This window comes from Meriones unguiculatus, chromosome 14, assembly GCF_030254825.1.
Source record: "Meriones unguiculatus strain TT.TT164.6M chromosome 14, Bangor_MerUng_6.1, whole genome shotgun sequence".
NCBI lineage: Eukaryota > Metazoa > Chordata > Mammalia > Rodentia > Muridae > Meriones > Meriones unguiculatus.
In genome coordinates this window covers 20,722,514-20,743,615 of record NC_083361.1, presented here as the reverse complement: position 1 = coordinate 20,743,615, position 21,102 = coordinate 20,722,514, and the positions used below count along the sequence as shown (strand labels likewise).

General features: G+C 45.1%; 1 protein-coding gene across 3 annotated transcripts; it reads left to right on the top strand.

Moving 5' to 3' along the window:
• Nucleotides 1-14: 14 nt before the first annotated feature.
• Nucleotides 15-20,689, top strand: Acsm5 (acyl-CoA synthetase medium chain family member 5). 3 transcript variants are annotated; one of them, XM_021653007.2, is made up of 14 exons: nt 16-192; nt 2,123-2,329; nt 5,391-5,601; nt 7,639-7,846; nt 9,763-9,906; nt 10,242-10,395; nt 12,823-12,902; nt 14,316-14,439; nt 15,211-15,291; nt 15,452-15,553; nt 17,796-17,923; nt 18,005-18,104; nt 19,587-19,706; nt 20,077-20,689. In XM_021653007.2, the coding sequence occupies exons 2-14, from the start codon at nt 2,132-2,134 to the stop codon at nt 20,119-20,121; spliced, it is 1,695 nt and encodes a 564-aa protein (XP_021508682.1). In that variant the 5' UTR covers nt 16-192; nt 2,123-2,131; the 3' UTR covers nt 20,122-20,689. The 3 variants fall into 3 exon arrangements, with proteins under 3 accessions (XP_060222934.1, XP_021508682.1, XP_021508680.1); XM_021653005.2 differs by having other exon boundaries at nt 18-192; nt 20,061-20,689; XM_060366951.1 differs by lacking the exons at nt 19,587-19,706; nt 20,077-20,689 and adding an exon at nt 18,521-19,571 and having other exon boundaries at nt 15-192.
• The last annotated feature ends 413 nt before the right edge of the window (nt 20,690-21,102 follow it).

Sequence of the window (21,102 nt, the reverse complement as noted above, 5' to 3'; positions counted from 1 at the left end):
ACTAGCTCACAGTGTCCTGACCCAAGGCAGACTTGTAACCCTGCTCTCTCCAGCCTCTGCTTGGGGCTAAAGCTCGCTGTCAGAATCCTGCCTTCGCCAGCCTGCAGAAAGTCTTCCCAGGAGCTTTTGGGTCTGTTCTGCTGCTGAAGCTGAACACAGATGTCTTTCCGGTGCCTGGGATTTTAAAACAAGGTAACTGAGCCAGAAATCCTCCCCTGACAGGTGTCACCTACCCAGAGATCTTTGGGGATTAAATCAAGGATAGGCATGACCTTAGGGAGTGTGGGGAAAGGCCTGAGGACTGCAGAGGTCAGCCATCAAAGAGGGAAGAGTCAAAGGGAAGAGCACAGGGCAGATGTCTGAGGCCACATGCCCAGGGTTAGTGGCTGTGGCGGAGGCTGACCACAGGCTTTTCTGGAAAGTGAGACTTGGAAGAAGCGTTTCCCTTCTAAACCCCCTTCTCTAAAGAGGAAAGTAGTATTTGCGACAGAGTTGTCATAGGGCTTAATGAAAAACTTCTTGTTTTGTTTTGTTTATAATTTTTACTGTTGATTAAGCATATGTTGTTATACATAATAATGGGTTTTGGTATGGCTTTTTCAGACAAGCATAAAATGCTCTTTCATTGTCATCATCCCCATGGACACCTTCTGTCCCTTTCTGCTCTCACAGATCCCCCTCTTCTCAACATTTTTGTCCTTTAAAGTTATTATTTCTGGAACGCAATGAGCTTAAATGGGGTTGCTTCCAGGAGCATGAAGAGTTAGTTCCAGCAGCATGCGTAATTTATTGGTGGAAAATAATGTTTATAAAGTTGTTTTGTTTTGTTTTTTTTCTCTTCAACATGCTCTGTGCTCAGCCAGCCTTCAGTGGTGGTGGGAACAGGCTTTCTGTTGTTCGAACACGTTATCATTGTTTTACTGTTGCTTGTCCTGTTATCACCAGAGGACCTTGGCCCAAGTGACTGAGACTGAAACGGGGAGTGTCCCCAGGCCACAGACATATCGGGGATCCTGTAAACATACAGAGTCACACTCACAGGTGGAAGCTGAGGCTCTGCACCTGTTACAGTTCTGGGGACCGCTCATGCTCCAAGGCCCATACCCTGAGCAGCAAGGCCCTAAAGCAGCCCTGCCCTGCTCATGCTGACCACTGGCAGCTCCTGGCACTTGGCAAACCTTGCTGTGCATGTTAGTGTGAAGTGGACATTGCATTTGCAGTCTTGGTACAAAAACACAAGCCTCTCCTAAATGACCTCTTCTCACAGGGGTGCTCTGCCGAAGCGATGAGGTTATTTGCATGCCTGGTTACATGAGATGTATTATTTTAATTAATGCCACATGGTTCCTTTCTTGTCTGCATCTCGGTGCAATAAAGGTGTGAGTTGCGTGTGTGGTTAGTATCTTGTCTCGGCTGGGCAGAGTTGAGCTATTTGAGGTTCCAGCTGTGTTACTTACGCTGACCTGACCATCACACACTGTACACCTTAGCTGAGAGGTCACCGTGTGCGCTCTAAATCTATGTAATTATGAGTCAATTAAAATGGTTAAAATGTGCATCAAGGGGAGGGGGAGATAATTCAGTAAATGAAATCCTTGTCCCCCAAGTATGAGGGCCTAAGTCTATCTCCAGAACCTAGATGGAAGAGCTGGAGACAGGTGAATTCCTGGAGGGTGCTGGCCAGCCAGCCTAGCCTAACTGCTGAGTTATAAACCAATGGAGAAACTTGGTCTCAAAAAAAAAAAAAGGCAGTTCTAAAGAACAGTATAAACACACATACCTGAACACATATTCACATAAACGCACAATCATAACCCATGTTAAAGGTTATTTACTGTAGCAAAATTACTGTTATTGGGGGATCCCTTTGAAGGCCTGAGTTTTAAGAAGTTAGCTCTGAAAGGATGGCCTCTGATACATGCTGACCCCCACATGTGTTCAGGGAGAGGTAGGAGAGGACCTCTGGTTCAGAAAAGAGTCACTACCAACGTCACAGCCGAATGAGGCCACCCGTGTGTCTCACAGTCAGTCTGAGCTACGCCACCCTCAGGGCTGTCCACAGACTCCCCCGTCCACCCAGATCCCAGAATTCAAGGTTACAGTCTCTCCCCTTTGCTGACAGGCAGGAGGCATGAAGCTATGGCTGAGAGGCCCGGTCGGCCAGGCCCTGAGGAGTTCCTGGAGAGTCTGCAGGATTCACAAGCAGCCGCCACCTCCCCCTATCCCTGAGGTGGCCACGTGGGAGGCCATCAACCTGGGGAGGCAGCCAGTGCCCGAGTACTTCAACTTCGCCCACGATGTGCTGGACGTGTGGACTCAGCTGGAAAAGGTGAGGCCCACCCCGCCGTGGTGTCCCACATGGGCATCTGAGGTCCCTCAGATGCTGCGAGGAGACTCAAGACTGTAAGACATGCAAGTTTCAACACTGTGGCAAGCCCTGAAATTGGAACTGCTAGGCCTTAAGCCTGAGGGGGACAAATTAGACGCGGGTGGTATGAGCCTTTGCACAGTGCTTAAAGTGTCACCCATTCCTGAGCCCAAATCACACCAAATCACGGATAGCTGTGCCCCGCCCCTTCTTCCTCCACTGATGGGTCCGATAAGCGGGCTCGGCTCTGTTTTGGTGACATTCTGTCGTCTCTCGCTCTCACACACTTCCCTTCTGGGTAGGAGAAATGGGGGCTCAGGGTCAAAGTTTTTCACTTAGACGTGAGCAAAAACAAACAAAAAAAATCCTGATTTTGTTGTGGGTCTTGTCTGCACACACTTTCTTATTTTCCCTTCTGCGTGTCTATTGTGGCTATCTCTCTGCGTTATACTTGATACTAACGATTTATTGATAAGAAGAGGGTATAATTTTGACTCCAAAGAAATTTTACTATTGTTACTTTTGTTTGCTTGCTCCAAATAAAAACAGAAATGAGCAAAACCAAACAACAACAACAACAAAAAAAAAAAACAAACAACAACAAAAATGGGTCTGTGTAGCCCTGACTGGCCTGTAACTTGTTTATTAGACCAAGTCGGCCTTGAACCCAAAGAGATTTATCTGCTGGCCTCCTAAGTATATTTCCTCATTTTTGAGATAGACTCACTCTGAAACTCCAGCTGGCCTGGAACTATAGCCAACTTGTAGCCCAAGTTAGCCTTGACTTCAACGCAATGCCTCAGACCTCAGTGATTACAGGCCTGATCCACTGTTCCTACCTTATCTGTATTATTCTTAACCTTGTCGATTCTGCCACCGCTAGATACGGGAATACCACAGTGCGGTAAACTGGTAAAGACTGAGTGAGACCCAGAAGCAGCCTCTGCAGTCACCAGCCACATATCATACACACACTGAAGTGTGAACTTGGACAAGTTCCCTGAGATCTCTGGGCCTTGGCTTCCTCATCTGGAAACTAGGGATCTTGGCATCTGCTACCCTGAACAATAGTGAGTGCTAAATGAGAAGCGCATGTGCCTCGTAACCAGAATCCTCCATCCTTAGTTATCTGCAAGAAGCTCCTTTTTGCCGTTCTACAGGAAATTTCTCCTCTTCTTTCCTGTCTTGGTTTTCTTTTCCAGTGTTGGAGATGAGATCCAGAGCCTTGCACATGTTAGGACAATGTTTTATCTAGCTTTTGAATTTGGACTTTTTTTTGTTTTGTTGTTTTTCTTTGGGGCGGGCATTTTGCTCCTCATGATTCCTCTGCTTAACTTCCCAGTAGCTGAGATTTAAAGGTGTTTGCCGCAATGCCTGGCCTGTGGAGCATTCTTAGAGATCTTTTAATGATAAAAAACAAAAATGCAGGAGTGGGTGATACAAAAGGTGGAATGGGACTTTCAAAAGTTCCCAGCTTCGTGAAAACCACAGGGACAAGTGCGGAAAAGACAGAGAATCCGAATTTTTAGGGCTAAGCAGAGACTGGCAGCTGGAGTGTTTAATCACAGCTGAACCTTAGTCTGAGCAGTGAGCCTGGAGGCATTTAAGGTCTCTGGTTCTGAGCCAACTTTCTAGTCAACCAGAGGCCCCGGAAAACAGCAGCCCTTGCCACCAGCAGAGCCTGGCAGCCCCAGAAAGTGAAGGATGGCAGCGGAGCTTTTTCAAAGCTTTATTGTCACAGGATTGTTGTTAGCTGGTCTTTCTTTTCACACCATCTTTTGCTTTCACTTTTGAGATTGTACCGGAGTTACACCTTCTGGCCCTTCCCTCTCCTTCCTCCAAACCGTGTATCTATCCATCCTTGCTCTCTTCCAAATTCACGGTTTTTGTTCGAGTTACGTATTTACATAGGTGTATGTAGGTACACATCTATTTCCAAACGTAACCTGCTCTGTCTGCCTGTTGCTTGTTTTCAGGGCTGACCATTTGGCACTGGACAACCAGTTGACGTGGTTTTACTTTTGCAAGGCTGTCTAGATTTGACCCAACTCAAAACTTAACCAGTAAGAACAGTCTATTCCCAGGAAGAAATTTGTCAAAACAACTGTAGCCAAGTGGTTTAACTTTGCGTTTACATGAAGCAGAGGAAGTGCTCACATGGCAAATGAAAGATAAGCCAGAAGCTAGCAGAGTAACCAAGAAGTAAAAGGGAAGAAAGGCTAGAGACTGAGAAATGTATATGGGCTTTGAAAACCTCCAGTACACTCGTGTGCATCACAGAATCCGTGTGTATTTTAGGGCCTCAAGCATCACAGGGGACTTACATGTACCTGAAAAAGATATGACAAGGCCCTGGGCAGGCTCTCGGGCTTTGTGGCCTCATCATCTTCAGCTGCCTTTGGTCATCTAGGGAAAAGGGACCCAAAGGCAAGCAACATTTTATCAAAGCAGCAAAAAGTAAGACAGTTATACAACCTTGTTCAACTAGACTAAAAGCCAATGAGTTGTGCACTTTTATGTGGTAATCTGTAGGTGGTGTGAGAAATGCTTTAATTAAACAGGGAGGAACACAGGACAGTGTAAATCATCTTACCTTTTACACTAAAAAATCAGCATGAAAATTTTGCTTATGTTTGCCTAATTCAACACCGAGAGAATACGTAAGAAACAAGTAAAACTGACCACTCTCTGAAGCACAAAGAGGGAGCAAGCCTTTGGGTTTGTGTTTGGCTGGTTGGCTTCCAGTTTTATGAAAGAGGTTCTCATTTAGACAAGGCTAGCCCTAAACTCACTATGTAGTAAGAGATGATCTTGGGTTACAGGCATGCTACACAGCAGCTGGTTTATTCTGTGCTGGGGGTTGAACCTGGGGCTTTGTGCATCAACAGACTTGAACCCTCAGCCCATCATTTTGAGTGTTGAACTCTGTGAACACATAACCACTATGTTTCTCTTAAAAAACAAATGAACAAGCCACTCAACAATGGCTTCTCTTTTTCTCCTGGCTGCACCCACTGTCTAGGCAGGACACCGGCCCCCAAATCCTGCGTTCTGGTGGGTGAATGGCTCAGGAAAAGAAGTCAAGTGGACGTTTGAGGAGCTGGGGAAGCAGTCCAGGAAGGCAGCTAATGTCTTAAAGAGTGTGTGCAGCCTGCAGCCTGGAGACAGAATGTTGATGGTGCTTCCTCGACTCCCAGATTGGTGGCTGATCAGTGTGGCTTGTATGCGAACAGGTCAGTGAGTAAGCTTGGGGCTCCCTGGTAGGACTGACACTGCCTACCAGAACTTTGCAGTTCCCTCAACATTTGGAAGATGGAACAAAGAGAACCCCATATGGGGTTCACTTTCCCTTTTCCCAGCAATCACAAACCTGATTGCATGCAGAGGTCAGACAATAATATGATAATTAAAAGCCAACTGCTTAGTAAGGGTGGAAGTGTAAGGAGTCCCTGAAGGTTTTTAAGCACGTACTATGTGCTGGGAACTGTGTTAAGAGATTTTTCATGATAAAACTTTGGTCAGAGTGTTATTTTATTTTGCTACCAAATATCTCACTTTTGCCTACTCTGTAGTTTTATGGATACTCAGATAAAAATAACTTACAACCACATTTCACATTATCATGAGAGGTGGTGCCTCCACTCCAACACTGCAGAAAATAGCAAAGTTGATGTCAACATAGCCCTGCATCCCTACATTTTCTTTCATGTGACTTTCTCTTATTGACAGCTCTGTGTTCTCAAACCTGAACACAGGCCTAAAACATAACAAATCTCAGCCGTGGGGAGGCAGGGACAGGCAGATCTCTGGAGCCTGACAGATACCCAACTTGGTCCATATGGCAAGCTCCAGGCCAATGGGAGATCCTGTCTCAAAAACAAGGTAGATGGTGATTGAAGATTGATTGATACCTGAGATTGCCTCCTGACCTCCTACACACACATACACACACACACACACACACACACACACACACACACACACAGAGCAAACCACCCCCCTCCCACATACATGCATAAAAGAAGAACACCATTGAACTCAGAGTGTTCACAGTGGGTACTAAATTGTGCAAGAGTTTGGGAGACAGGGCAAAGGGTAGTGAGAGCATGAACTTGGCTCTTTTTTTATTGTTCTGAGCTGACCTTTCCCTCTGCTTCTTGTTCTCACTAGATGTTTTCCTCTTTGAATGAATGTGTTAGCATCCAGGAAAAATACTAATAATCTGCATTCCGATATATAATATGATAATCTGACATACTGAGGGTTTTCAAATGTCAAGTTTGCTCCCAGGTCCTTATTCCTCCTCCTTGAAGGTGGATGGAATCTGCCAGACTTTACATAGCTTTGGCTGAAGCAATGTGGGTGTTCTGAAATCCCTGCCTACTGTACCTCCATTATGAGCAAGTGATCCACATACAACACACAGGTTTATTGCAACATTTTATTTGAAAGGCACGAAAAGCTATTGGACCAAGGAGTTGCTAAAGCAATGCAATATAATACATTCAAGACCATGGACTCCCAGTGTCTTAGTCAGTCAGGGTTGCGATTACTGTGACGGAACACCATGACCCAAAGCAACTTTGGGAGGAAAAGGTTTATTTGAGTTACATTTCCATATTATAGTCCATCACTGAATGGAAGTCAGGACAGGAACTAGAGCAGGGGTGGAACCTGGAGGCAGGAGCTCATCCAAAGGCCATCAAGAAATTCTGCTTACTGCTTCCTGGCTTGCCCATCATGGCTTGCTCAGCCTGCTTTCTTAGAGAAGGTAGGACCACCAGCCCAGGTACGGCACCACCCATAATGGGCTGGACCCTCCCATGTCAATCACTAATTAAGAAAATGCCCTACAGCTGGATCTTACGAAGGCGCTTTCTCAACTGGAGTTCCCTCCGTTCAGATGACTCTAGTTTGTGTCAAGGTGACACAAAACCAGTCAGGACAGGCAGTATTAACACTGCTTTAGCTCCGCAATTCCAGCAGTATTACACATTAGCAATGTACTCTTGGGTAAGCCATTTGGTTTAGGGAAGGCATGAAGGCCTAAAGAGGCAGACTCTTTAAAAATGGATGGCGTGTTCAGCACAACGGCACTCATTTCTGTGCATCGTGGGAACTAAGCGAAGGATGCCTGGGAAGTTCTTACCATGGACACATGCTCCACATCTTTTGGACTTCATTGTTCCCTCTTCAGTTACTGTGTCACTGGCCTCTACATTAGGATCCTTCTTCTCTCCTAACAACCTCCCTTCTCTGTGTGACCCCAGGTGTGGTCATGATCCCAGGTGTCTCCCAGCTGACAGCAAAGGATCTCAAGTACCGGCTGAAGGCATCCAGGGCCAAGTCCATCGTCACCAGTGAGTCCCTAGCTCCACAAGTGGATGCCATCAGTGCTGACTGTCCCTCCCTCCAAACCAAGCTTCTGGTGTCTGACACCAGTCGTCCAGGCTGGATCAATTTCCGGGAACTCCTGAGGTAAATTGGGACCCTCCAGGAGAGTAGCAATGAGCTAGGCTTTGAGCATGGGGAGGCTGAACCAGATAGACACAGCATCCTGTGAACCCCTCAGTGTTCAAGGTCACTGAGTCACTGGATGTGTCATTGTCTCCCAATGTCCTCTAAGGTGGTGGCAAAGATTGTTAGCCAGAGCATATGAGCTAAAAGCTGTGGCACATTTAGTTCACAGAAAGCTGTCAATAGTGAAAGAGCGGCCTTACATTGGCGCTTGCTGCATGCCAGGATCTGTGCTAACTAAACATCCTGCATTCATTTGTGCAGGAAAGATGTAATGACAGTTACTCTGTGGCTGGCATTGTCTTTGGGTGCTCAGAACACTACAATAAAGAAGAAATCGTCTTGCTTAATCCTCCTTTGAAGGATTAACTTTACTTTTACAGGCGAGAAAGCAGTCTTGGAAAAGTGAAGTGACTCACGTAAAATGCCAAAAAGGAATAAAGTCACAATTAAGGCACAGTCAAAGAAACTTTGCCTTGTAACAAGGATGTGGCAGGCATTTATTTGGGAATTTGAGATTTTGTCCTCAACAGAGACCAGAATGCCTGTCCTGGTGGCTCATACCTGACACCCTAACACCCAGGATTGTGAGTTTGAGGCCAGCCTGAATAATAAAGCCAGACCCTGTCACAGAACAAAATAAATAATTTAAAAAAAAAAAAGAAGGAAGGAAGATTCTAAAACAGACCCTGGAATACTGGACTCTTGGGACTGGAGTGTCACCTCAGAGAACAGATGTGCCTGAACAAATACCGATTGTGTGTGGTTCAGCATCTGACCAGGCATACCTGAACCACAGCCCTAGGAGTCCTCACCCTTAGCTAAAGCTCAGTCCGTGGTACTTTGGTGAGTTGTCAGATTACCTTAGATGTATCCTCTTTCATTTCAGTTATCTTTAAAATGACCCAACCCCCAAAAACACCAACGTTCCGATTTCATTTTGTCCAAGGCAGAGCACAAGTAATGGAATTTCTCTTAAACATTAACTCTGAGATCCAAGACACAGCCATGGCTAAGAACCATGAGCTAGCTGAATCTTCAAATTCCAGAATTTGGGAAATTATGCAATCTCAAACCCTTAATTTTTGAGAAACCATTTAGACAAATGTCTCTACATTGAGAACTGAGTTGGGGATGGGGCTGTTCACAAGTAAACAGAATTATACACATGAGAATGAGTGTGTCCCAATTCAAAGTCCTCAGCCCCCTTCAAAAAAGTAGGTAGGGATCTTCGTGTGTGTGCGTATGTGTGTGTACCTGCATGCATGTGTGCATATTTGTGTGTGTATGTGTATTTGGCTTGTGTGTGTGCATGTTTGCAGGTGTGCTATCTGTATGTGGTCCGTGTGGGTATGTGTGTGCATGTTTGTGTGTGTATTGTGTGTATGTGGTACACGTGTGCGTACTTGTTCATGTATGTACGTGCAAGCCAGAGGTTAACGTCAGGTGTTTTGCTCTATCACTCTCCACCACCTTACTTTTTGAGACTCACTGAGCCTGGAGCTCACCATCTAGGTAGAATGGCTGCCCAGGGATCTCCAGGGATCTTCCTGTCTCTGCATCTCTAAGCCTGGAATCACAGATGCAAGCAGCGTTTATGAAGGTGCTAAGGATCTAAACCTCAAGTCTTCTCCCTCGCACTGTACTGGCTGAGCTATCTACCCAACCTCTCACCAATAAGTCATTCGGGCATTTTGGGTTTCAATTTCCTTGGCTACAGAATGGTTGGAGTGATAGTACCTATCTATTAAGCTAACATAGCCCTCCACCCGGCACCCCATGCGTGACGTGTTGAAGCCTTAGCCTGCCACTGTTGTATCTTTGGTACCTCTTGGTGTTTGGTTGTTGGTGTCACCTCGTGTGCTTGCTCTTTCCAGGGAGGCGTCTACAGAGCACAGCTGCGTGAGAACCAGGAGTCGAGATTCTGTGTCCATCTACTTCACCAGCGGAACCACAGGGGCCCCCAAGATGGTGGAACATTCCCAGTGCAGCTATGGATTGGGATTTGTGGCCAGTGGAAGGTACTTGGACAGCTTGTCCAGAAGGTGGGGGGAGAGAGAAGGAGCAAGAGGTGGAAATGGAGGTCAGAGAGCAAGCAGAGGGTAAGACAGGTGGGGCCTGGAGGGCTTTACTGTGAGGAAGCACAGGACCTGTTCTTTCAGTTTTGTCTTCTTAGCCTATGACACAAGTGTGCTTGTTGAGACAGTGGTTGAGTTGATGGATCTTGTCTAGATTGACAAGCTTACGCGGCACCTCCTGTGCTGCGAGCTCCAAATAATGCGACGGGAGTAATGCAATCCATTCTAAAGGCAGCGGCGTTGACGAGGGTGCTCTGACTTTCCCTCATTTTTGGCAGGAGGTGGATGGCCTTGACTGAATCTGACATATTCTGGAACACAACTGACACAGGTTGGGTGAAGGCAGCCTGGACCCTCTTCTCTGCCTGGGCCAACGGAGCTTGCATTTTTGTGCATGAGCTGCCTCGAGTTGATGCCAAAACTATTCTAAATGTAAGGGGGTGGTGGAGAACCCAGTGCTGGGGATCTGAGCTTTGCACACTGTTGGGAAAATGCCCTACCACTAAGCTGTCTCTCCAGCCCTTGTTTATAAACAGAGTCAAACTATGTAACTCAGGATAACCTTGAACTGGAGGCGTTCTACACTGAAGTCCCAACAGTTGAGGTGACAAGCGTGTGCCATTCAGGCCGACCTCTGAAACACCTCTTGTGTCTTGGGTGTGAAGGAGATGAGTGGAAGACATGTTTTAAGGTGGAACGAGAAAAATGCATGAATTTAATGACAAATAATCTCAGAGCCTTCCTTAATCTACTTTCTGTCCACCTAGAAACCTTTAGTCATTACTTGTGCTCAAAGTAGATCCCCAGGCACAGAAGCATTTTATCTCTCAAAACTTTAGCAAAACCTTCTATTGCATTCTGTGCCTCTCTTTCCACCATCTTCTTCCTTGTGCTCTTGCCAAAACACAAGCTATTTGTCAAAACAAACAGCTTTTAGGTAAAATTCAAATTCTAGTGGTCAGCGTGTGCTGCTGTCTCTGGACCTTATTATTAATGTTTCACCCAACTTTAGGCCCAATACCTCCTGTCTAATCATGATGTAAGGGGATTGACAGCCCCAGTGAGGACACTGAGTGCCTTTGTTCTGTCTTCTAAATGGCATTTCTTGAACCATCAATGAGCCTATCTCCCCATACCCATTTCTATGGGACAAGCTGGGTTAGATATGGCTAGAAGTATGGGCTTCGCCATTGGTCAAACTCAGACTCTCATCCTCATCTCCTGACTTCTTTGAGTCTCGCTTTCTAAGTTGTCATGAGAACTGAAAGATATCAGGTTCCTAATACATTAGTTGTTATTCACTTCCCATCATCACTGTTCGTGTAGGACTTGTCAGCCACTTGTGTTGCTTTTCTCTTCCCTGGCCCCAGCCATGGCAGTATATTTATGATCTATTGCTATACTGTGTATTAAAATCAGCAGCTTTAATGCAAATGTTTATTATCTCACAACTTCCCATGGTAGGGAACCTGAGAGCAACTTTACCAGGTGGTTTTGGAGAAAAGAATCCTTGTAAGGTTGCTGCCAGGTAGTGACCAAAGTACACTCATACTAATAGCAGCATTCACAGTATTCTGTTCACAGTAACTAAAAGGCAGGACTAACCCAAGCATTCATCAGAAACTGACAGTGTAAACCACACACACACACACACACACGTTAGTCAGCCTTTAAAAGCAAGCAAATTCTGATACTCTTGCAATATGAATCTGGAGGACCTCATGTTAAGTGAAAGAAGCTAGGCATCAAAAGACATACACTACATGACTTCATTTATATAAGGTACCTAGAATAGTCATGTCCATGAAGACAGAGTAGAATGGCAGTTACCATGAGCCTAGGGAAAAGGTATCAGGAATTTATTACATAATGAGTACACAGACCCACTTTAGAATGATGAAATAACTCTGAAGATGGGTGGTGCCACAGTGTAAAAATACCTTAAAATGAGTGCAGTAGGTAAATGTGATATATATATATCACATATATATCATATATATACATATATATATATGTAAGGATAATTTATATTTCTGTGTGTTCACATGAATGCAGGTACATGAATGTGTGTAAGTGTGTGTATACTTGTAAATATATGTGTGTGGTCCTGCGTTAACTTGAAATGTCATTCCTCAGGTATCACCACCTTGCTTTTGGCCAGGAGCTTGTTTATTGAGCTAGAATGCTAGCCAGTGAGCCTGAGGGAATCTACCTCACTCTGCCGCCATAGTGCCTAGTTTATAAACATATTCAGCCACACCTGAATCTTTTTCTTATGGGTTGGATTCTGGGGACCAAACTCAGACTCTTATGTTTACACTAGTTGAGGCATCTCCCATGATCTCCAATAATAATTTTTACAAAGCTAACATCTAGGAATGCAGTCATTTCAGGGTACGGTTAGGCCTGGGTAAATCTGTTTAAAATCTGCATTGTAGTTTTGTCAGTTGTGCACTGAATACTGGGCCAGAGGCATCATTTCCTCACTGTGGGTCCTTATCCCAAGGACAGCTAGAATGTACTTGCAACCTGGTACCTTATCTTCCCAGACTGGGTCACTCAAGAGAGGGAAAGAGGTAAAAACAGCTGAGACAGAAGCTGTCTTCTTCCTATAATCTAATCTCGGGTGGACTCCCACTAGGTCTACAGGATGCTATTGGTCCCACAGGCTAACCTTTGTATAGTGTAAGAGGAGACAAATGCCAGAAGGTAGAGATCACAGAGGTCACCTTGACAGATAGGTGCCATTCTTAGCTTTCTGCTCATCTGCTTTGTCAATGAGACTATGAAGAGCCATTTTACCCATCCCATCACATCTGAGGGTCTCTAAGAAAACTGTTCACCTCTTGTTTCATTTAGACACTCTGCAAGTTTCCAATAACTACCCTTTGCTGTGTTCCAACCCTCTTCCGGATGCTTGTACAAGAGGATTTGACAAGGTACAGCCTCTGCTTGACACGCATGGGGCCCTCCTACGAGGACCTACGTGGAAATCCACCTTTCAAACCAACTCTTGTTCTTCCTGTTTCTCTGCTTTTGTCTTCCTATGACATTCTTGCCTCACCTTGTCTCTATGTCTTCATGTCTCTCTGTTTTGTCGCTACCTGCGGTGTTTTACACAAACACACTCCTATATATCTTACATCACGCTTTTTAAAGGTGATTTGTGGACCCTCAGAATTCATACCCAGAGAAAACAAAAGAAGGCTTAAGGCAATCCAAAACTTAACGCTTGAGGTAAACTGTATCCCCACCAGATACCATACCCACAGGCTAGTCCCTAAGCATTTTCTGTGGCTTCTATCACAGAAATCACTGGATTTCCACCCACCATCTATAGAGTGGGGTTGGTAGCCAAGGGTCTTTCATTTGCTTACTCCTACAAGCTCACCACATTATACTCTGTATCTCCCAGCCCAAATTAACCCAGGCCAGCCATTCTTGGGTGTTTATCTTGGGACACCCAAAAGAAGGTGACAGCACTCTGTGGATAGCTCTTATCCTGGGCAAATCCAAAGCAATGCCCACTAGTTGGGCTGGGCTATGTGTGGAGATATTGGGGGATGACATCATTCAGTAATCTAGTGAGCCTAATCCCTGTCTCCCTCTTCTATCCTGTCCCAAGGCGCTACCTTCCTGTGCACTCATCTCCCTATATTACACTTGCTGGCCATGAAATACTCCTAAGAAAAGAGCACCTGCATGATTTTGAATGTATTTCTTTAAATACAAGAATCCATCCCATTCATTCCTTTCTTGTGAATAACTCCACATTTTAATTTTGCCTGGAAGCAGTCCCTGGGTAATTCAAAACCAATTAGATACTGCTTAGCAATACTGAGTAATGCAATTGAATCAGTGGAATAAAAGAAGGAGATAAAAATGATTGAAAATGTATTTATATTTAGGATAATTTTTAAACTGAGACAGATTTTCTAGTTATTTCATATCTCTGGAAATTTTATGTCAAGTTTTCAGAATTGGGGAATTTTTGGAAGGCTATTTTTAATCTATTAAAATTTGATCAATTTCTTGTTTTCAATCAGATCATTGCATCAATTGATTTTATTATCAATCAGTTTGTTGTCCAAATTAATTTGGACAATCCATTGTTATGCCCAAACCTACCATAGGAATCTGATTTTAACCTCAAATCAGATAGTATTGATCTGTTTTAATGGTTTGCATCTGTGGACCATAGCTGCAGAGAAAGGCTGTGCTACATGGAGCAGATTCTGGGACAGAAGGAAGTTTATCTTCTAGGGACTTTGGGGCTCTGGACCTCTAGCAATGCTAGAGGGTAGGTGAGAATGTTTATCACAAAGATGGCCTTGTCTTCCTGCTTGAGAAAGGTACAAGTTTCAATGCCTGAGGCACTGTTTGACTGGAGGAGAGGCCCTCAACCCTGATGTGAGGGACAAGTGGAAGAGCCAGACAGGCCTGGAGCTCCATGAAGGCTACGGACAGTCTGAAACAGTGAGTGGGTATCCCAGGCCACCTCATCCAAGCCCACAACCCATCACAGAAGACCTGGCCCTAGGGAAGACTGGCAGTGAAGCTCCATTAGCCATTCTTCCTTTGGGCAGTGTCAAGTAATTCCACATACACCATGGGCTGCAAAACAGCTTTCCAGATACCATCATTACTTTTTTTTTTTTTTTTGTAGATATGACAAAATATCTGGAAGAAACAGAGAGAAAAAACTTATTTTGGCTTATCATTTTCTAGGGCTCAGGCACGGTCACTTGATCCCTTGAGCTTTGAGAACACTATGCAGTTCAGGCTAATGATGGAAGAGGTTCTATCATGCCACCCATCTCAGAGATGCACTGCCTTCTAGATGACTCTAAATTCAGTCCAGTTGACAATGAAGATTAATATTTATAATTGTTCAAGGAAGTTGTGACCCCAGAATAGCTGGCAGTATGTTTTTAGTAAAATCTTCAACAATGAACCCTGCAGTCATCTTGACAAGATGTGGGGATGAGTGAGTCTTTGAGCTTAATGATACAATATGGTTCTCCAACCATGAACATAATTAGAGTACTTCATATGAGAAGGTTTGCTGGCCATGGAAAAGGGAGATAAAGACATTTTAAGGGAAAGAAAGAGAAGAGTATGAAAGTGAGGGAGAGAAAGATGGCAGAAGAAAGAGGAGAAGGAAGAATCAGATAGCAGGTGAGAGCAAGCATGGGTCAGGAAATAGGTGGATGAGGCTTCCCTTCAGTGACACTGGTTTCTCTCCAGGTCGTCATCTGTGGCAATCCAAGAGGCTCGACAATCAAGTCTGGATCAATGGGGAAAGCCAGCCCGCCTTATGATGTGCAGGTAGGCAGCCTCTGTTGACAGTGCACGGAGCAATCTATGTGCTGGGGAGTACAGGCTGGGCTAGCGGGTACCATGGCTGTGTAAGAGATGCTCGCGTGGTTGTGTAAGGGATGCTCGCGTGGCTGTGTAAGGGATGCTCATGCTGTGGTCTCTCTATCAGATTGTAGATGAGGAGGGCAATGTCCTGCCTCCAGGAAAAGAGGGGAATATCGCTGTCCGCATCAAACCCACCAGACCATTCTGTGTCTTCAACTGTTACCTGGTAAGAGGCGCGGAACAGCTGTGAGGAGTCACAGCAGTCACTGCATGCCAAACCTTGAGAAGCACATTCAGTAAATATCTGTACCGTAACCCCTGCAGTGCCTGCCTGGAGCTGGTTACTGTTGCTATTGGTCAGGAGCACTGTTGTGGATAAAGAAGCTACAACATCGGGATTGCTTATCCAGTATCACATAACTAATATGCAACTCCAGAGGTTTATACAAGAGTGTGTTGAGGGCACAAACACATGACAACTTTATCTTCATTTCTCCCCAAGAACCAAAAGTAGCCATCTTCATCCATAAAAAGAGTAAAAAGAACAGGAAACACTAGGCAAATTTGTGTGACTGCCACAGTGTGTTTGTTTGTTTTCAGGGTGTTTGTTTCTCGTCTGCTGGCTGGACTTGTATCCTGGGATTTCAGTCCAAGGTTCCAAATTAAGACAGTAATGATCTGTTCCCTAGACATGCTTTGGCTAGAGTCTCTTCAGACTCTTCTCTATAAAGCTCTCAGACATAGGAATGCATCAGAAACACCCAGGGAACTGCAACTGTTACTGATGCTCACACACCACTTAAAGCAGATCAACTGAACTTTGGAATGATGAGGATTGGGCCCCTGCCTAATTCAAAGGTGCAGCCAAGGACTGAGAACCATTTGTCACAGATACGCTATCATTCATATACTAAGCCGATTCTGCATTGTACAGTCAACTTATCAAGACCCATGAAAACATTTGTTAGCAATTTAGTTAGAGTTTGCATTACATCTATAAATCAGCCCAGAAAAAGCTGACATTTCACCCATACTTTCTTTTTCTTAATTGAGTGTGTGGGGGGAGGGGTACATGCTTATGCTAGGGCATATGAGTGGAGGTCAAAGGGCAGCTTGGGGAAGTCAGTTCTCTCCTTTCATCAGTTCTGTCCTTTTACCATGTGGGTTTGCGAATTGAACTGACAGCATCAGGCTTGATCGCAAGCACATTTGCCCAGTGATCCATCTCCTCTTCATTTTTTTTTTTTTTAATCTTTCCACTTGTTTATATATTCTGTAGACCAGTAAGAGTTCTGCACCTCGACCTTATAGACTTTCGGTAAGAGAAACCTTTTAGATATTCATTAATAGTGTCGCTTTTTCCTCAAAAGAACTCAAACTTTTTGAGTGTAGATAAACTTACTTGTGAAAAAGAATGTACCCATGGCAAGTGTGCAGTCCAATGACTTTTGACAAAGGTGTATATCTATGTAGTCACCGCTACAGTTAAGATATGAACACTGTCCTCACCTAAGCACTCCATGAGCCGCCTCACGTTTAACCCTCTTTACCTCACACGCCAGGCGACTGGAAAACCGTTGTTACTATATAACAATTTTGTTTTCTTTCTGAGAACTATACATGGAGTCATACAAGATCCATTTTTTTTAATATATCTTAGACTCAGGATAATTTATTTGCCAGTCACCCATATTTTTTCATGCACTAGTAACTTTTTTCTATTAAATAGTAACGTCTTCTTTATAATTTTTGAAATTGGGCTGGAGAATTAGCTTTGGGAGTAAAACATTTGCCATGCAAGTGTGTGGACCTGAGTCTAGATTCTCAGAACCCACCTAAAGCTCTACACAGTAGCACGGACATCTGGAACCCCAGTGCCGAAGAGGAGATGGAGACAGGAGAGTCCCCGAAGCTCAAAGACCAGCTAGTGCAAATAAACAATGAAAGACTCATCTACACAAAGCAGAAGGAAAGGACTGACTCTGAAGCTGTTTCTGACTTTCATTAATGGCATTCATGTGTCCACATTCAAACACACCGATGTGTGTATGTGTGAGTGTGTGCACCTGTGCATGCCCCCCCTACACACACAAGTAATTTTTTGAGTGACAGCTTGCATTTTTCTTTACTCCACCCTATCAATGGGGTTTCAAACCAACCCTTTACTTTTTACTACTCTCAGTGTATTCCCTTATCCAGAGCCAATGCCCTGTGTATTCTCCGGAATTCAACTCTTCTAAGGATACTCTGGGGGCAGTTGCTCCGCAGCCCACCCAGCAACTCTCATCCAGCCAAAAGAAGGGAAATCACAAATCTGTAGGACTCCAGCCCTCTAGGAAATTCCAGACAGCTTGAGCCTTGAGACTACCTGTTGAAGGGTGGATGGACACTGGGTGGGCTCCCCAAACAGGGGCTGGCCTAAGCGGTTGTGCCCAAATGATCCTCCATGGTCTTCCCTTGTCCTCTAGGACAATCCTGAGAAGACAGCTGCATCAGAACAGGGAGACTTTTACATCACTGGGGACCAAGCTCGTATGGATGAAGATGGCTACTTTTGGTTCTTGGGGAGAAATGACGATGTAATCAACTCCTCAAGGTCAGGTGGTTTGCTCTTCCTGTCTTTGAGGGTCTGTAGGGCTAAGGGAGCCATGTGGAAAAGTTGACTTTTCTCTTTCAGCTACCGGATTGGGCCTGTTGAGGTGGAGAGTGTGCTTGCTGAGCACCCGGCTGTCCTTGAGTGTGCCGTGGTCAGCAGCCCAGATCCCATCCGGGGAGAGGTAAGCAGTCAGGCAGGAGCACAACCTCCTTGTCCTCTAGATATTAACACCCAAAGGAACATGCAGGAATGTCAGAACCCTCCTTTGGTCTCGGCCCCACCCCTAGTACCACAAAGCCAAAAGTTCACCCTCAGTCACACATTCCTTCTGATTAACCTTCTTCGGAATCATAAGTACACGCTACAAAGACAAGATGGGAAAATACAAAGTTTAGTTTTACTTGGACAGCAGACAATCCAAACAATCCAAACAATCAAACGAGGCTGCCCACTGGGGGAGGAGACCTCAGTGGAGGACACAGATTGTCATTAATCCTCTCCAGTTTTTGGGTTTTTTTAAAACCCTTTTTTTTTTAAAGCCCTTTTTTTGGGTTTTTTTTTAAAACCCTTTTTTTTAAAACCCTTTTCTTTTTTCAGGTGAGAACCTAGCAAGCCCACCAGACATGACCTATGGGAGTTGTAGCCGGAAGGGATAGCCAACTTGAGGGACGACAGAATGCTTCTACATGGCTTTAATATACTAGAAAGATGAGCCAAATTTAATGTACTTTCAGCAAGCAAAGGTGAACTCCTCTTTTGTGGGCCCCAAGAGGAAGGAAAGAGCAGCTCCTAGGCAGTAACAACCCAAAGGAGGGGAGAATTCTCTGGTTCACAGTGTCAAGGGTTTAGTCTTTTGTGGTGAGAAAAGGAAGGCAGAGAGAGTAATGAGGCTCATGGTTTGACTGGGGATGGGGCGTAAGCATGTGTGAATAATTGAGCACACGTGTCACAGCACATGTGTGGAGGTCAGAGGAGGACAGTTTCTAAGAGTCAAACCATGTAGCCTCCATGGAGTGAGCTCAGGTTGCCAAGCTCAGCCTCAAATGCAAATACCCTCTGAGCCACCTCACGATCCTAGAAATTATGTTTTGAACAATTGTTCCCTCTTTATCAGGACGCAAATTGTAGGAGAAACATAGGCACTCAAAGCCAAGGTGCATAATGTTTCTTGAAATGACTGAAGCAGAAATGGTGTGGCTCCATGTTTGCTGATGAGACACTTACATGCTTCACACTCAGAGACCCAGAGGCCCCCTGAACAGGGCTGTGTTTTCCTCAGCCCTGCCTGGACAACCCTTGCTTCTCTATTCTCCTGCAGGAAAACTTGGAAGTAAATGGCCATTGGCATTGGGAAGCTATTTCCTCTACTGCCTTTGCGTCTTAAGAGAATTCATGCTGGCTCCAAATGGAGCTATTACAAGGTTAGGGAGTGGCATGGAAAAGTGAGGCTCTAAAATGATTCCATAAAAGCCAACGCTTCAGTAGTTTCTCAGGCACAGGAAGGCATTAGGAAAAACAGTGTTGATCACATCACTCTGTGTGCTCAAGGAACTAGCAGGACCCTCCTGTTTGAGTTTTAGTAGCCACACGTGTGCAAGGCTAGCTCGAGGAGTAAAGCATCATTCCCGAAGGGCTGACCCCTTCTGGTGTCCCTTCCCCGCAGGTGGTGAAGGCGTTTATAGTCCTTTCTCCAGCCTATGTGGCTCACGACCCTGACGCCCTGACGAAGGAACTCCAGGAACATGTGAAGACAGTAACTGCTCCATACAAGTACCCGAGAAAGGTAAACACCCAGGGTCCCGAGACATAATCTGGGGAACCAGACGGGTCCCCGCTCCCTGGCCTGGCCTCCCAGGGCCAGGATCTCTGCTGGAGATATGCATCAGCCAGTTTCTGCTTCAGCCTTATTTGTCTTTCTTCACTGGGTCCTGCCCAAAGCACACTATGTTCTTACTGTGGGAGCTGACCTGTAGATGAGAAGCAAAGGTTCTGATGAGTTTCAGCTGTTGTCACATGAGAGAAACCCTGAACGGCGGGTGCTTTCCGAAGAAGTAGTAAAAGTAGTGACTGAAGACAGCCGTCCTTCTGGGAAATGGTGGTTTCTGAGCACGATTGTGTCTGTTTGTTTGGTCACCAGGTGGCTTTCATTTCAGAACTGCCAAAGACAGTTTCTGGAAAGATCCAAAGGAGCAAATTGAGAAACCAAGAATGGGGGAGATGAGGTGTAACCCATGCGATGCTCTGAAGATTCTGAAAGAAGGAGCTGGGGTTGGCCAGCCCCTCCTTGGAACACTATCTCTTCAAAGAATAGGCATGAAGATGGTCAGCTTCCAAATGGGCATTACGGGGCAATGCTGAAAAATTCGAGAGCACCCCTGGTCCAGGGCTTACAGCCACTGTCCAGTTTAGCTAATGTCCATGATTTAATGTTCCTCTCTAGAGTCATCCTCAGCATCTGTCCATTGGTTTTACTAAGAGAATCCTGCTGTTCCTGAGACATATGGATCGCTACAACCTTAGAGCATCTGTGCTCTCATTATGCCAGTGGGAATGTAAAATGTGACCATTGGATGAAGCCATTTGGTCACAGCTTCTAAGCTATAACAGGGGCCATACCCTTCCATTTAGGAATCACACTGTTGGGACTATAAAAGAAAAGATTCAGAATGCATAAAGTATTTGATATACAAAGATATTCAGGGACGCATTGTTTTAAACTGAAACACACACACAAATGCCAAAATGTGATTAAATCAATTAATGCTAGCTTGCTTGCAATTTATATAACAAGTTCTTAAGCACAGCTCATGTCCTGGGGTGGAAGGGGACTTAAGTTATATTCAAGTTTATTCAAGTTTAAAGGGGAAAACCGCCACTGGGAAGCAGCTGCAAAGAAACACATTGGAAAAACCACCAATCCCTTCCCTTAGACACTTACCATCTCCCAGATTTTCTTAAGAAATAGAAATGATTGTTTCAATGGACAAGTTATTGCAGAGAGAGACCTTCCAGACGTGGGAGAGGGTGCTGATCAAAAAGCGGCTCCAGTATGAGCGTGAGCACCCGATTTCCAGATCTCTCATAGCCATGTGAAAGCCAGCTGTGGTTACCTACATCGGGGACCTTAACTGCAGGGGGAGGGGAAGACCAGAGGATCCCCAGGTCTCGCTGGCCAGCCA